The sequence below is a fragment of the Leucoraja erinacea genome, unplaced genomic scaffold (assembly GCF_028641065.1).
Source record: "Leucoraja erinacea ecotype New England unplaced genomic scaffold, Leri_hhj_1 Leri_632S, whole genome shotgun sequence".
In the NCBI taxonomy this organism is placed as follows: Eukaryota; Metazoa; Chordata; class Chondrichthyes; order Rajiformes; family Rajidae; genus Leucoraja; species Leucoraja erinaceus.
The window spans coordinates 7,127-22,550 of record NW_026576545.1 but is presented as its reverse complement, the minus strand read 5'-3'; the positions used below and the strand labels follow the sequence as shown (position 1 = coordinate 22,550).

Here is a 15,424-nt window from a genome sequence, read left to right as displayed (position 1 = left end):
AGATCCAGCCTTCTCAACCTCTCCCCATAGCTCACACCCTCTAGTCCTGGCAACATCCTCGTAAATCTTTTCTGAACCCTTTCAAGCTTAACAATATTTTTCCTATAACATGGTGCCCAGAACTGAACACAATAGTCTTAATGCGGTCTCACCAATGTCTTGTACAACTGCAACATGATCTCCCTGTTTCCACAATCAATTCTCTGACTGATGAAGGCCAATGTGCCAAATCCTTTTTGACCACCTTATCTACCTGCGACTCGACCTTCAAGGAACCATGCACCCATACTCCTAGATTCCCTCTACAACATTACCCAGAGGCCTACCATTTACTGTGTAGGTCCTGCCCTTGTTCAATGTCCCAAAATGCAACATCTCACAAATCTTGGTATTAAATTCCATCAATCATTCCTCAGCCTACCTGGCCAATCGATCCAGATCCTGCTGCAATCTTTCACAACTATCTTCACTATTTGCAAAACCACTTACTTTTGTATCATCAGCAAACTTGCTGATCTTGCCCTGTATGTTCTCATCCAAATCATTGATGTAGATGACAAACAGTAACGGGCCCAGCACCCAACCCTGAGTCACACCACTAGTCACAGACCTCCAGTCCGAGAAGCAACCTTCCACCATCACCCTCTGCTTCCTTCCATGGAACCAAGTTCCTATCAATTCAGCTATCTCTCCTTGGATCCCATGCGATCTAACCTGTCAGAGCAGTCTACCATGCAGAACCTGGTCGAACGTCGTACTGAAGTCCATGTACACAACAGCTCTGCCCTCAGCGACCTTTTTGGTCACGTCTTCAAAAGAATCAATCGGATTTGTGAGACATGACCTCCCACATACAAAACCATGCTGACTATTCCCAATCAGCCCTTGCCCATCCAACTGCCTGTATAACCTATCCCTCAGAATAATCTCTAGTAACTTTCCAGCTCTACTCATAAATTTCAACCTGGGCTCCCGCAATTTCCCCTCTAGTTTCCCGCAATGTCCTCGGATATATCTGTTCAGGTCCCGGAGATTTGTCTGCCTTCAAACACGACAGTACCTTCAATACTTCCTTGACGGTAACACAGACTGCTCTCAAGACACTTCCATTGACTGCTCCAAGTCCCTCCATCCTACCGTCCTAGCGGAGCTGGTCCTTAGCCTCAATAACTTTTCCATTGACTCCTCCCATTTCCTCCAAATCAAAGGCGTAGCTATGGGCACGCGCATGGGCCCCAGCTATGCCTGCCTCAATATAGACTATGTTGAACAATCCTTGTTCGAGGTGTACCGTGGCCCTATCCCCGAACTCTAACTCCGCTACATTGACGACTGCATTGGTGCTACCTCCTGCACCTATGCAGAACTCACTGACTTCATCCATTTCACCACTAACTTCCATCCGGCACTCAAATTCACCTCGACCATTTCCCACATCTCCCTACCATTCCTAGACCTCACTATCTCCATCGCAGGTAACAGACTACTGACCGACATCTACTACAAACCCCCATTGCTAGCTGGACTACACTTCTTCCCACCCTGCTTCCTGTAAGGACTCTATCGCCTATTCCCAATTCCTCTGTCTAGGCCCCATCTGCACCCAGGATGAGGTGCTCCAAACCAGGGCATCGTAGATATCCTCATTCTTTAGGAAACGTGGGGTTCCCCTCTTTGACTATAGATGAGGCTCTCACCAGGGTCTCTTCTATATCCCGTAGCTCTGCTCTCACTCCTCATCCCCCCACTTGTAACAAGGACAGAGTTCCCCATTGTCCCCCCTTCCACCCTACCAGCCGTCACATACAACAGATAATCCTCCGACATTTTCGCCACCTCCAACGGGATCCCACCACTGGCCACATCTTCCCATCTCCTCTCCTTTCGGCTTTCCGCAGAGGCCGCTGCCTGGCCAATTCGTCCCTTCCCACCCAAACCACCCCCTCCCCTGGTACTTTCCCTTGCAACTACAGAAAATGCTGCACTTGTCAATTTGCCTTCTCCCTTGACTCCATCCAAGGACCTAAGCAGTCTTTCCAGATGAGGCAGAGGTTCACCTGCACCTCTTCCTTTCTCCCCCCCCCCCCCCCCCCCCCCACCCCACCCCACTCCCATATCAGTCTGAAGAAGGGTCTCGACCAGAAATGTCACCTATTCCTCCGCTCCATAGATGCTGCCTCACCCGCTGAGTTTCTCCAGCATTTTTGTGTATCTTCCGTCCATCTGTCTTTCACCTCGGTAAATACAGAGGAGAAATATTCATTGGGGACCTTGCCCATTTCCTGTAGGTCCACACAGATGTGACTGCTTTGATTCCTGAGCGGTCCCACTCTCTCCTTTTCTCCCTTATGTATTTATAAAATCTTTGTTGCTACCCGCCAGAGCTATCTCCTGGCCCCTTTTGCCCTTCTGATCACCTTTTTCAGCTTACTCTTTAGTTCATGAAACTCCTCCAGTCAACTTGAGCAAGACCTTCAACCTGCTCCAGTCAACTTGAGCGAGACCTTCTCTCATACCCTCAAAGTTGACCTTACCCCAGTTGTGTATTTTAACACGTGGATCCTCGCCGTCCCTATCCATAACTATGTTAATCCTAATCGTCCTGTAGTCACTGGACCCAAAAGTCTCCTCCACACACACTTCAATAACTTGCCCTTCCCAATGTTCCAATACTAGATCCAGCGTTGCCCTCTCACATGTGGGGGCCTCCACATACTGTTTAAGAAAACTCTCCCGAACACTTTTGAGGAATTGCACCCCATTTAAATCCTTCACGCTATGATTTTCCCAGTCTATATTGGGAAAGTTAAAATCCCCTACTACAACAACCTTATTTGACCTGCAGCTGACTGCAATCTCCTGGTACATTTGTTCTTCTAATTCCCGTTGACTATTCGGGGGTCTGTAGTACACCCACAACAAGGCGATCATCCCTTTCTTGTTCCTCAGCTCCACCCATATAGCTTCACTAGACGAACCGTCCGTAATGTCACCTCTGAACACTGCCGTGACATCCACCTTAACCAACAAGAGTCAAGAGTAAATTTAATTGTAATTTGGACCCCTGGAGGTCCAAACGAAATGCCGTTTCTGCAGCCATACATTACACACAAATAGACCCCAGACACAACATAATTACATTTAACATAAACATCCATCACATAGCTGTGATGGAAGGCCAAATAAACTTCTCTCTCCACTGCACTCCCCCCCCCCCCCCCCCCCCGATGTCAGAGTCAAAGTCATAGCCCCCGGCTGGCGATGGCGATTGTCCCGCGGCCATTAAAGCCACGCCGGGTGGTGCGAGGTCGCACACCGGGTCTTGGTGTTGGAGCCCCCGGTGTTGGAGCCCCCGGTGTTGGAGCCCTCGGCATGCGCTCGCAGAGTCCGCGGCCATTCCAGCCGCGCGGGGCAGTGGTGTCAGGCCCCGCTCCAGGAGCTCTTCGACCCCGCAACTCGGGCGGGAGAAGTCGCCGCCGCAGAAGCCCCGAAAAGCGGTCTCCCCCCAGGGAGCCGTGGGCTCCCGGCGCCGTCGTCCACAGACCTGTAGAGAGCCTCCGACTCTCCGGCAGCAGCAGCAGCAGCAGCAGCAGCAACAGCATCAGCAGCAGCAGCGCTCCTCCACCGCTCCGGACTCGGCCAGCTCCGCGACGGCAACGGTGAGTCGACACCTGAGTCCCCGGTCTCTTCCTGTTGGAGGCCGCTCCTCGTTGCGGCCTCAACGACGACTGAGACCCGACGAGAAAAGGTCGGGTCTCCAGTGCAGGGAGAGATTCAAAAAGTTTCCCCCCCCCCCCCCCCACCCCCCCCCCCCCCCCCCACACACACACCCCCCCAACATAAAATAACAAACACTACATAAAAAACACAGACAAAAATAATAATAAAAAACGCGGACTGGCTGCAGAGGCCGCTGCTGACCAGAGCCGCGCCGCCTACCGGAATGTAACCCCCATCCACTTTTTCCCCACCCCTGTCTGTCCTGAAGCTCCTGTACCCCGGGAACATTGATCTGCCAGTCCTGCCCCTCCCTTAACCAGGTTTCAGTCATGGCTACAACGTCCCAGTCGCTCGTACCTATCCATGCGCTCAGCTCATCTGCCCCACCCGTCAGACCCCTTTATGTGCAGTTTAAACCAACCCTCCTTCCTCGTTCTCTGCCTTTCACCTGCCTATTCTGTCCACTAACCTTCCCCACACCACCCTCCATACCAACTTCTAGCCTCTCACGTGTCTCTGTCCTGTACCCCCCCCCCCCCCCCGGCCTAGGGATAATTTACAATTCAACTAAGCCAATCAACCTACAAACCTGTACGTCTTTGCAGTGTGTAAGGAAACCAGAGGTACCGGGAAAAACCCACTCAGGTCATGGGGTCTCTGTTGCTGTAAGCGTTGTAAGGCATTGTCGGCTACAGTGAGAATGGGCTGTTCTATGGTGAATGTACCTGTAGCAGTGAGAGTGGGCTGTTCTGTGGTGGGTTTATCGGGGGTTCAGTGTGACTGGGTGTCCTGTGGGAGGGTGTGTTCAGTACAGAGGTGGGGAGGAGATGGAGGAGGCAGTGGGGATGGGTGACTTTGCTTCAGTTAACCAGGTGGAGGAAGGGAGTCTGTGGATCCCAGGAGCACGTACCTGGACAGAGTAAAGACATCGATCAAGGAGATGGCCGTTGTTAACTGGTACCAGGCTGTGCTCAACCACCAGTACACCAGGGGCAGAGCTTTTTCTGAAAGACAGCAACACAACATTAGACAACGTTGGGCCCCGATGCTTCCCAACAGTGGAAGTGGAGAGAGTTCAGACTCTCAAAGGTTCATTTATTGTCACATACACCAATATACGGTGGAGTGAAATTCGAGTTGCCATTGCAGCACACTAATAAGAATACAACTTAACATTATAAAGGAATTTAACATAAAACATAAAAACATCCCCCCACAATGGTTCCCACTGTGAGGCAAGGCACAAAGTCCAGTCCCCATCCCCTTGTCCACCCATAGTCGGGCCTATTGAGGTCTCTGCAGGCCTACGGTGGCCCGATGTATCAGGCCCTTCTCGCCGGGTGATGGTGCTCCTGCGTCAGGAGAACCCTCTCAGTGGCTTGGGATACCTGGAACGCCGCTTCCTTGCCAGAGACCGCGGCTTCCGAAGCCAACAAAAAGATCCCAGGCTCCGTGATGTCAAAGTCAGTGCCGTTCCAACACGGAACCCACTGATACTGTGGAACCATGTGAGGCTGAGAGACCTTCTCCCCTGCAGGGACCACCACAGAAAGTCCACCGCAAGGTGGTGGCAGGAGAACCCAGGGGAGCTATAGGGCACTAGAGAAAGAATAGGTAGCAGGGATATCAACAGGATTACAGCACTGATGGGGGTACTCCAGAGGCCACGACGGGCCGAATGGCCTCCTTTTGTGTCCAGACCAAATAAACGGGAGATTGTCAATGACACTTCCACCGAGCAGGGATTATCACCTTTCAACACAGAGATCCAGGACGACAGTGAAACTAGTACAACGACTAAGGAGGGGGAGGGACGGAGAGAGAGGGTTACTTGAAGTTAGAGAAATCGAGATTTATTGAACATGGGCACGTCTGCTGGTCCAGGCCCGTACAAAGCTTTTCAAAAAGGGGGGTGACATGACAGGATTACAACATTTTATGTGAAATAATGTGCATGCAGCGCACATCACAAGGTGGAAGCCGCTCACATCCGGGTTCCAGGCCCCACTTACAGGCCCTGAAAGCTCTGGGGTTTTAGATACTCTCTGGTGCATTCTGGGCCTTATTTTGGAGCATTTTTGCACCAGATTTATGTTAGGCTGTTAGGCGTCACCACACACACACCTTTAGTGAATCTTTAATGGTCCTCCTGACCTAACGACTTCACATCAAATCAACTTCAACATGAAATAGTGATGTGACTACTACATTTAGTTCAACTTCAATTTCCATCATGAAAATTGAAGTGAAACTAAATGGTGCATTTACATTACTATGATCGCTTTCAAACTAATGTATTTTACTGTCATGCTATTATAACAAATTCTAGTTCCATGATGACTCATAAACAAGATCACAAATCACATTTTGAATTCTCAAACATAACGTGATTGTGAATAATTGCGCTCCAATTTTTTTCCCTCAGAATTTTTTTTAACTCTGGAAAAAAAGGGGGTGCGATTGCACCCAACGCACCCCCCCCTTCGGACGGCCATGTGATCACCACAATGCTGTGTGCGAGCTTGGCCACGGTCCACCACGTTACACTACATTTCAAAAGCATCCTCGGTGCCACACAGCTGGGGAAATCTAAAGGAGATCCTATTCTTTCATCACCCCAGTGACCCTGGAGCACAAACCAGGCCTCCCTTAGGTGTTACAACATGACTTCAGTCAGGATCGAGTAACCGAGCATTGACAGCCAGTCGTCTCTTGACGCTATGGTCCTCTCGGCAGCTCACCACTCATCTCAGTGAGTGACCCAGTCAGGCTGAGGAAACACACTGGAGGACCAAGCTGGAACCCTCCGCACTGACTGTGGTCCTAGGCTGCACGAACAACACAGCACTGGGGACCAGGCCTTCTGCAAACCCTGGGAGTTTAAGGAGGGAGCAGCGGGCTCTACCTCACCACTGGGTCCAGTATCAGCAGGGCACTGGTTGACTGGAGCAGAGTTTTGGGGCCATGGACCACAGAAGAGGGAAGATTAGTAATGCAGGTACCTGGAGACAGCAGCGAGATCCAGCCCCACAGCTTGGCAAGGGGAGAGAACGATTCAGAGTAGGCCAAACCTGGGGGGTGGGAAAGAACAGCAAGATGTCAACAACGCAAACCTTTCTCTCAAGGTTTACAATGTTCAAAGGGCCATGTGGCCCAATGTTTGTGCTGCTTTTCACAAAAGCACCATGCAACTGATCGGCCCACGGCTCGACTGTTAGTGTGCGGGGGTCGCTGATCGGTGCCGACTCGGTGGGCCGAAGGGCCTGTTTCCACACTGTATCTCTAAACTAAACTAAATGAAGGATGTCAAAAGCCTAAGATTGACACAGTTCTGGAGTACCTCAGCGGGTCAGGCCAGGCACGGAAATAGCTAGGAAAATATGGAGGGGACAGGAGGGACAGAATTCTTAGGCGGCTGCGCACGCATGCGCACACTCATACACACGCGCGAGGCTTCGGAGGCTCTATCCAGCGCTAAATGCAGCTCAACTCTGCCTGTCTCGCCGGGTTAACCTACAACCCTGCCTGGACTGACGGGACACCAGCGCTGCTTCTCCGCGCTGGCTGTAAACCTGGGCCATATTACCCGCAAGCCCCGGCAGGGCTGTAGGTTAACCTGGCGGGACAGGCAAAGTTGAGCTGGTTTTGTGCTGCCTCTTTGTGCTGGCTGCACCGCTCCCGTCCGACTCCCGACGTCTCTGGCCACCTGTGGAGGGGGGGGGCACTCGGGTGGGGACGGGACACGCCGGAGATCCGGGATCGATCCTGGCTGCGGATGAGGCACAAGTCTGTGCACAGAGTGTTTTGCAAAGATTATAGAGCGGAGCTATAAACTTTGGTGTTTGGGCACGTCTCCCTCCTCCAATCACCGCACTCTATCCTCAGTCCCACCCCACCTCTGACCGACACCTCCCTCCTCCAATGAACGCGCTGAATCATCATCCCGCCCCCATTGCCTGCTGACCAACATCTCTCTCATCCAATCGGCGCCCTCGATCATCAGTCCCACCCCCACTGTCTCGTGGAAAGTGGAGATTTGAAGGGTTTTAAAATCCGGATTACAAAACAATGGGGGGGGGGGGGTCGACCCCCACCTCTCAAAACAGAGGGGGGCGTGTGTCCCCTGGCCCCCCCGGGATTTCCACCCCTGGGGCAGGCAGCATCTCTGTCTGAAAAAGGATGGGTGACGTTTTGGGTCGGGACCCTTCTTCAGACTTCAAACCTAAGGACTGATTTAGTTTCTAGAATTACAGCAAAGAGTAATAGGTAATAAGTGATAGGAGGAGAATTAGGCCATTCAGCCCATCAAGTCTACTCCGACATTCCATCATGCCTGAACTATATCTCCCTCCTAACCCCATTCTCTTGCGTTCTCCCCGTAACCCCTGTACTAATGAAGAATCTGTCTATCTGTCTAGCACAAGGCATTGGGGGTTCAGTATTGATGTGGATAGAGAACTGGCTGGCAAACAGGAAGCAAAGAGTAGGAGTAAACGGGTCCTTTTCACAATGGCAGGCAGTGACTAGTGGGGTACCGCAAGGCTCAGTGCTGGGACCCCAGCTATTTACAATATATATTAATGATCTGGATGAGGGAATTGAAGGCAATATCTCCAAGTTTGCGGATGACACTAAGCTGGGGGGCAGTGTTAGCTATGAGGAGGATGCTACGAGACTGCAAGGTGACTTGGATAGGCTGGGTGAGTGGGCAAATGTTTGGCAGATGCAGTATAATGTGGATAAATGTGAGGTTATCCATTTTGGTGGCAAAAACGGGAAAGCAGACTATTATCTAAATGGTGGCCGATTGGGAAAGGGGGAGATGCAGCGAGACCTGGGTGTCATGGTACACCAGTCATTGAAGGTAGGCATGCAGGTGCAGCAGGCAGTAAAGAAAGCGAATGGTATGTTAGCTTTCATTGCAAAAGGATTTGAGTATAGGAGCAGGGAGGTTCTACTGCAGTTGTACAGGGTCTTGGTGAGACCACATCTGGAGTATTGCGTACAGTTTTGGTCTCCAAATCTGAGGAAGGACATTATTGCCATAGAGGGAGTGCGAGAGACGGTTCACCAGACTGATTCCTGGGATGTCAGGACTGTCTTATGAAGAAAGACTGGATAGACTTGGTTTATACTCTCTAGAATTTAGGAGATTGAGAGGGGATCTTATAGAAACTTACAAAATTCTTAAGGGGTTGGACAGGCTAGATGCAGGAAGATTGTTCCCGATGTTAGGGAAGTCCAGGACAAGGGGTCACAGCTTAAGGATAAGGGGGAAATCCTTTAAAACCGAGATGAGAAGAACTTTTTTCACACAGAGAGTGGTGAATCTCTGGAACTCTCTGCCACAGAGGGTAGTTGAGGCCAGTTCATTGGCTATATTTAAGAGGGAGTTAGATGTGGCCGTTGTGGCTAAGGGGATCAGGGGGTATGGAGAGAAAGCAGGTACGGGATACTGAGTTGGATGATCAGCCATGATCATATTGAATGGCGGTGCAGGCTCGAAGGGCCGAATGGCCTACTCCTGCACCTAATTTCTATGTTTATCTCTGCCTTACAAATATCCACTGACTTGGCCTCCACAGCCTTCACTGGCAATTAATTCCACTGATTTACCACCCTCTAACGAAAGAAATGTGCCGGTGCCCTGCTTCCACCCCCTGCGCTGCCCTCTCCGGACACGTACCGACGGGCTCCTGCCAGTTGCTGCTGCCGCCGAGGTGCAGAGAGCGCTGAGAGCGCTGAGAGCGCGTGGAGGACATTGCTGACATTGCTGATGTTACTGATGTAGCTACTCAGACTGTTGACTGAACTGTTGGATGGTGAACGTTTGACACCAGGTACAGGTCCCGGCCGCTTGCTGGTCCTTTTCTTGTGCAACCTGAAACGATAAAGGGCAACGATTTAGGACGGAGGCAGAAGGACTGAGAAAGAGAAGCAAAAAAGTAACGATGATAAAGGAAACTGGCCATTGTTAGCCGTTTGCTAAGTGAGAATGAGAAGCTGGTGCGACTTGGGTGGGGGAGGGATGGAGAGAGTCGCTTGTCAGAGCTGGGAAAGGGGGGGGGGGGGGAGAAGATTGTTTCACACGGGGAAGGAATATCATGATTCTCTCTCTCTCCCTCTCCCCCTCCTCAAGGAACTGCAGATGCTGGTTTATAAAAAAAAGTCACAAAGTGCTGGAGTAACTCAGCGGGTCAGGCAGCCCCTGTTCACGTTCCCTCCAACATCCCTCATGAGCCCATCAACCGAATGGCTTCATCAACAACTTATTGGCATGGCAACCCTGCCCTTGGCCTCTGGAAGATATACCCTACATCCGATCATCCTCCACCTGAGATTCCAAGCAGGAAAGAAGAGGCTGTTGGAACTTTCCTTGGGCTTTTGTCAAGAACTTTTTCCTGTAGGGAAAGGTTCAGTTGGGGTTGGGGGGAGGAGGTAATGGGAGGGGGGTTTGGGAGTTGGGAGGCAGGGCTGGGGGAGGAGAGGGTAGGGGGGGGAGGGTTGGAGTAGTGACACACAGCTCCCTGTGTGAGGTACTAGGGTGGAGGCTGCATCTTTACTGTTAGAAAGGAGCATAGCTTAGAGAGGAAAGAACGAGAGGGAGGGGGTGGGGGAACGAGACTAGAGAGAGTTAGTGAGACTTACTTGACGAGAGTCTCCTTGTAAGAGGGAGCACCGGATTTGACGGAGCTGCCGCCGCTGCTGGAGGTGTCGTTGCGGGGCTGGTAGTAGCCGTTGCCGGCCAGACGGGGACTGCGGCGAGACATCCTCACCGTAGCACCACAACCCCGAGCCTCAGCCCGAGCACGGAACGTCGAGTCTTCCGCACTAACTGTGAGCAAAGAGAAAGACAGTGTGAGGGGCAGCCCTGCACTGGGTACTGGCACCCTGCCCGCTGGCCCAGAGAGGGAGGAGGGGGAACACATTGCTGTCATCCTACACACCCTCCCTGCACATGACAGGGCACATGGTATTGGGGGTAGAGTGCTGACATGGGTGGAAAATTGGTTGGCAGACAGGAAACAAAGAGTAGGGATAATCATAAACTGTGATGTGGAGAGGATGTTTCTAGGTCCTGAGGTCATAGCCTTGGAATTAAAAGACGTTCCTTTAGGAAGGAGATAAGGAGGTATTTCTTCAGTCAGAGGGTGATGAATTTGTGGAACTCATTGCCACAGAAGGTTGTGGAGGCCGTCAATGGATATTTTTAAGGCCGAGAAAGGTAGATTATTGACTGGTACAGGTGTCAGGAGTTATGGGGAGGAGATGGGGTTAGGAGAAAGAGTTAGATCAGCCATGATTGAATGGCGAAGTAGACTTGATGGGCCGAATGGCCCAATAATTCTCCTATCACTTATGAACTAATGAAACTAGGGTACTGTCCGATTCACCTCCACCAACATTGCGCACATTGGACAGTGTCTGGAACTGATGCGCTACAATGCTGAGAACTATATTCTGCACTCTGTATCTTCACCTTTGCTCTACCTATTGAACTTGACTTGCCTTGATTGTATTTATGAATATTTTTTATCTGATTTGATTGGATAGCTTACAAAACATAGCTTTTCACTGTACGCCAGCACATGTAACAAGAATATAGATAAACCTGAGGTACAGAAAGGATCCAGGTGCCTTGGCCCATCGAGTCCATTCTGATCATCAATCTCCCTTTCATACTAGTTCTATGTTCATAAGTTCATATTCTCGAGGAGCAGAATTGCCATTCGGCCCATCATTTACTACACCTTTCAATCATGGCTGATCTATCTTTCCCCATCATCTCCATTCTCCCGCCTTTCCCCATAACCCCAAAGGTATCTCATTTTCACATCAGCTCCCTTACACACTAGGGAAAATTTACAGAGGTCAATAAACCTACAAATCCGCACGTCTTTGGGACTAGATATAACTAGCTATATCAAGTGTCTAACCCATGGCTGCTTGTGCCCGCTACATGAACAGAAGATAGTCACAAATGCTTGAACAATCACCAATCCTCCTGCCCTCGTTCTTCCCCCACTGGCCTGCATCATTTCCATCATTTTCCAGTTTCTTTGAGAAGTTCATCGGATCTGCTTCCTTCTCTGTTTCAGAACAAATCTAACTGAAAGCCAAGAAACCTAGAGGCAGCGCTGGTTGTTTCCAATCACTCACTGTAGAGTTTTTAGTACAGCGCCTTGAAAAACACACCTTCGACCCACCGAGTCCACACCGACCAGCAATCCCCGAACATTAACTCTACCCTACACACACTAGGGACAATTTTACATTTATACAAAGCCAAATAACCAACAAACCTGTATGTCTTTGGAGCTTGGGAGGAAACGGAAGATCTCGGAGAACCCCACGCGGTCTCGATGAGAACGTACAAACTCTGTAAATACAGCCTGTAGTCGGGATTGAATCTGCGCCACCGTGCCAGCCTTTTAAACCTGCACTGTCAACACAATGACTTTGTCGTCCTTACTCACGACTTCTCCTCACTCACTATCCTTTGTGATTTTACACATCTCGCCCAACCCCTCCTACTCACCCCCACCGGCCTGCCCACATGGTTTGTGTAGGAAGGAACTGCAGATGCTGGTATACACCAAAGATGGACACAAAATGCTGGAGAAACAGCGGGACAGGCAGCATCTCTGGAGCGAAGGAATGGATGACATTTCTGGTCGGGATCTTTCTTCAGACTGATGTCAGGGGAGTGGGAGATATCCTTATCTATACACTTATAGATTTCCTTGTCTATCCACTTCCTTATCTATGTACCTCCCACTCCCCTGATATCTGTCTGGAGAAGTGTCTAAGCCAGAAACGTCACCCACTCCTTCTCTCCAGAGATGCTGCCTGGCCTGTTGATTTACTCCAACATTTTGTGTCTATCTAAGACAATACAGGGACCAGACAATCCAACTGGAACCAAGTGGAGCTTTACAGCCCCCACCTGACTGTGAGCCCATAAACAAGGCTTCCTCAACAGTCTAAAGGGCCTGTCCCACTTACGCGATTTTTTTCGGCGACTGCCAGCACCCGTCATAGTCGCATTTTCAACACGTTGAAGATCCAGCGGCGACCAGGAAAAGGTACGACTCTTTGGACGACTATTCACGACCATACAGGCGTCACGTGTCGACAGGGCCTGGAGCCATGGAAGGGAGAGGCTATGCTGCAGTCTGGGGGATGGAGGGGACGAGGCTGCGGCCTAGTCCTTGCTCCAGATCCCGCTCCTCCCTCTCCCCAGGGGCCTGGAGCAGCAGCCCCCGGACCCCACACCGGCTCGAACCCCAGCCCAGGGCCCGGAGCATCACTCAGGGCCCAGTCCGTGTCTGTGTCCGCTCCTCAGCGACCAAAGCCCGGGCCCGGCTACAGCCCCGAGGCTCGGCCCACACCAGGCATCTTCCTTCACCTTCCCTCTTCTTTCCCCTCTCCTCCTCCCTCAATCACCTCTCCCTCCCTCAATCACCTCTCTCCTCTCACTCCCTTCCTCCCTCCACGATTTTTAATGTAAATGAGATTCGGATTCCCTGTGTGACGTTATTGTGAATGAAAACGCAAGAATTTTAACAAAACGGATTTTGTTTAGAATTTTATGTCAATGAGATTCGGGATTCCATCGTGATGTCATTGACAGGCAGGGCAAGTGGAAGCGGCTTTAAAAGTCGTTTTTGTAAAGTTTCAAATGTCAATAACTTGTACAATACCTTATTAAAGTGTGCGGTTAGTACAAGCGCCCCTGGGCTCTGACAGCGCTGCCGTGGGTCGGTGTTTAAGGGGAGGCAGTCAAGGGGGTGAGGCTGGGAGCCGCCCCCGTCCGCAGGGCCCCCGGCGCCGGGAGGAGCGGTCACCTGTGCGGGGCCAGGGACCGACACGACAGACAGACAGACTCACCGAGTGATGGTCCCTGCGGGGTCCGAGCGGCAGAAGCTGCCCTGCGGCGCCGGGAACAAGGAGCGGGAGCGTGGCCACTTCACCCACTCCCCTTCTGGTCGCCACCCGTCCCCGCCGCACCTAGAGTATAATATAGTATAGTAGATGATGGTAGGGTAGAGTATAGCTGAGCTGAGCTGAGCAGAGCAGACACCAGACACGACCTCCTCCAACGCCGTCTGTCTGTGTCTGTGTCTGTTTCTATGTCCCGCCCCCGGTGCCGCTGCCCATTGTCTGCATCGTTCAAAATGCTACATTCTAGAGTGTTAGTTTGTGTCACGATTCCAACCCCCGAGGGTGGGGACAGGAACCGTGACAACTGCGGCACCAACACCCCCACGTTCCAACCAGCACCACCCTCACCTCCCCTCCCTGATCCCCACCTCCACACAATAGCCTCACTCTGACTGTAAAAGATGAAATAGCGGCACATTTGGATAGCAGTAGCAGGATCGGTCCAAGTTCTTTGAGGATGTAACTAGGAAAATGGACAAGGGAGAGCCAGTGAATGTAGTGTACCTGGACTTTCAGAAAGCATTTGATAAGGTCCCACATAGGAGATTAGTGGGCAAAATTAGAGCGCATGGTATTGGGGGTAGGGTACTGACATGGATAGAAAATTGGTTGGCAGACAGGAAACAAAGAGTAGGGATAAACAGGTCCCTTCCAGAATGGCAGGCAGTGACTAGTGGGGAACAGCAAGGCTCGGTGCTGGGACCGCAGCTATTTACAATATATGTTAATGATTTAGATGAAGGGATTAAAAGTACCATTAGCAAATTTGCAGATGACACAGTTTGAACTGTGAGGAGGATGCTATGAGAATGCAGGGTGACTTGGACAGGTTGGGTGAGTGGGCAGATGCAGTTTAATGTGGATAAATGTGAGGTTATCCACTTTGGTAGCAAACACAGAAAGGAATATTATTATCTAAATGGTATCAAGTTGGGATGGGGAAATACAGCGAGACCTGGGGGTCCTTGTTCATCAGTCACTGAAAGTAAGCATGCAGGTACAGCAGGCAGTGAAGAAAGTGAATGGCATGTTGGCCTTCATAACAAGAGGTGTTGAGTATAGGAGCAAAGAGGTCCTTCTGCAGTTGTACAGAGCTCTAGTGAGACCACACCTGGAGTATTGTGTGCAGTTTTGGTCTCCTAATTTGAGGAAGGGCATTCTTGCTATTGAGGGCGTGCAGCGAAGGTTCGCCAGGTTAATTCCAGGGTTAGCGGGACTGCCATATGTTGACAGAATTTAACGTCTGAGCTTGCATACTCTGGAATTTAGAAGGATGAGAGGGTATCTTATTGAAACAAATAAGATTTTAAGGGTTTGGACACGCTAGAGGCAGGAAACATGTTCCCGATGTTGGGAGCGTCCAGAACCAGGGGCCACAGTTTAAGAATAACGGTGTAAGCTTCCTTTGCTCGTGAGTGGTCTCCGAAAAACTCGTGGCCACACAGTTGTGTTGCTGTTTTTTTCTCTGCCTCAAAAGGCCACGAGTAAAAAAAATTCTCTGGAGGCTTTCAAGAGAAAATTAGCTAGAGCTCTTATAGATAGCGGAAACAAGGGATATGGGGAGAAGGCAGGAATGGGGTACTGATTGTGGATGATCAGCCATGATCACAGTGAATGGCGGTGTTGGCTCAAAGGGCCGAAGGGCCTACTCCTGCACCTGTTGTCTATTGACCCCTCCTGATCCCGACAGCCTCACACCACACCCCCCCTCCCACACCTTCCACACATGGTCAGCTTCAAACCCTCCACCCCTCCCCAT

General features: G+C 50.9%; 1 protein-coding gene across 1 annotated transcript in view; it reads right to left on the bottom strand.

Annotated features, from left to right (window-relative positions):
- The window catches only part of LOC129694344 (SUN domain-containing protein 2-like), a 40,593-nt gene extending 25,564 nt beyond the window's left edge, over positions 1–15,029 (bottom strand). Inside the window, exons 1-5 of the mRNA XM_055631048.1 lie at positions 13,612–15,029; positions 10,369–10,555; positions 9,407–9,601; positions 6,723–6,820; positions 4,631–4,724 (exon numbers count right to left, since the gene is read on the bottom strand). Coding sequence (XP_055487023.1) covers positions 4,631–4,724; positions 6,723–6,820; positions 9,407–9,601; positions 10,369–10,490 — 509 coding nt within the window. The 5' untranslated portion in view covers positions 10,491–10,555; positions 13,612–15,029. The remainder of the gene's footprint in view (positions 1–4,630; positions 4,725–6,722; positions 6,821–9,406; positions 9,602–10,368; positions 10,556–13,611) is intronic.
- Positions 15,030–15,424: the final 395 nt, after the last annotated feature.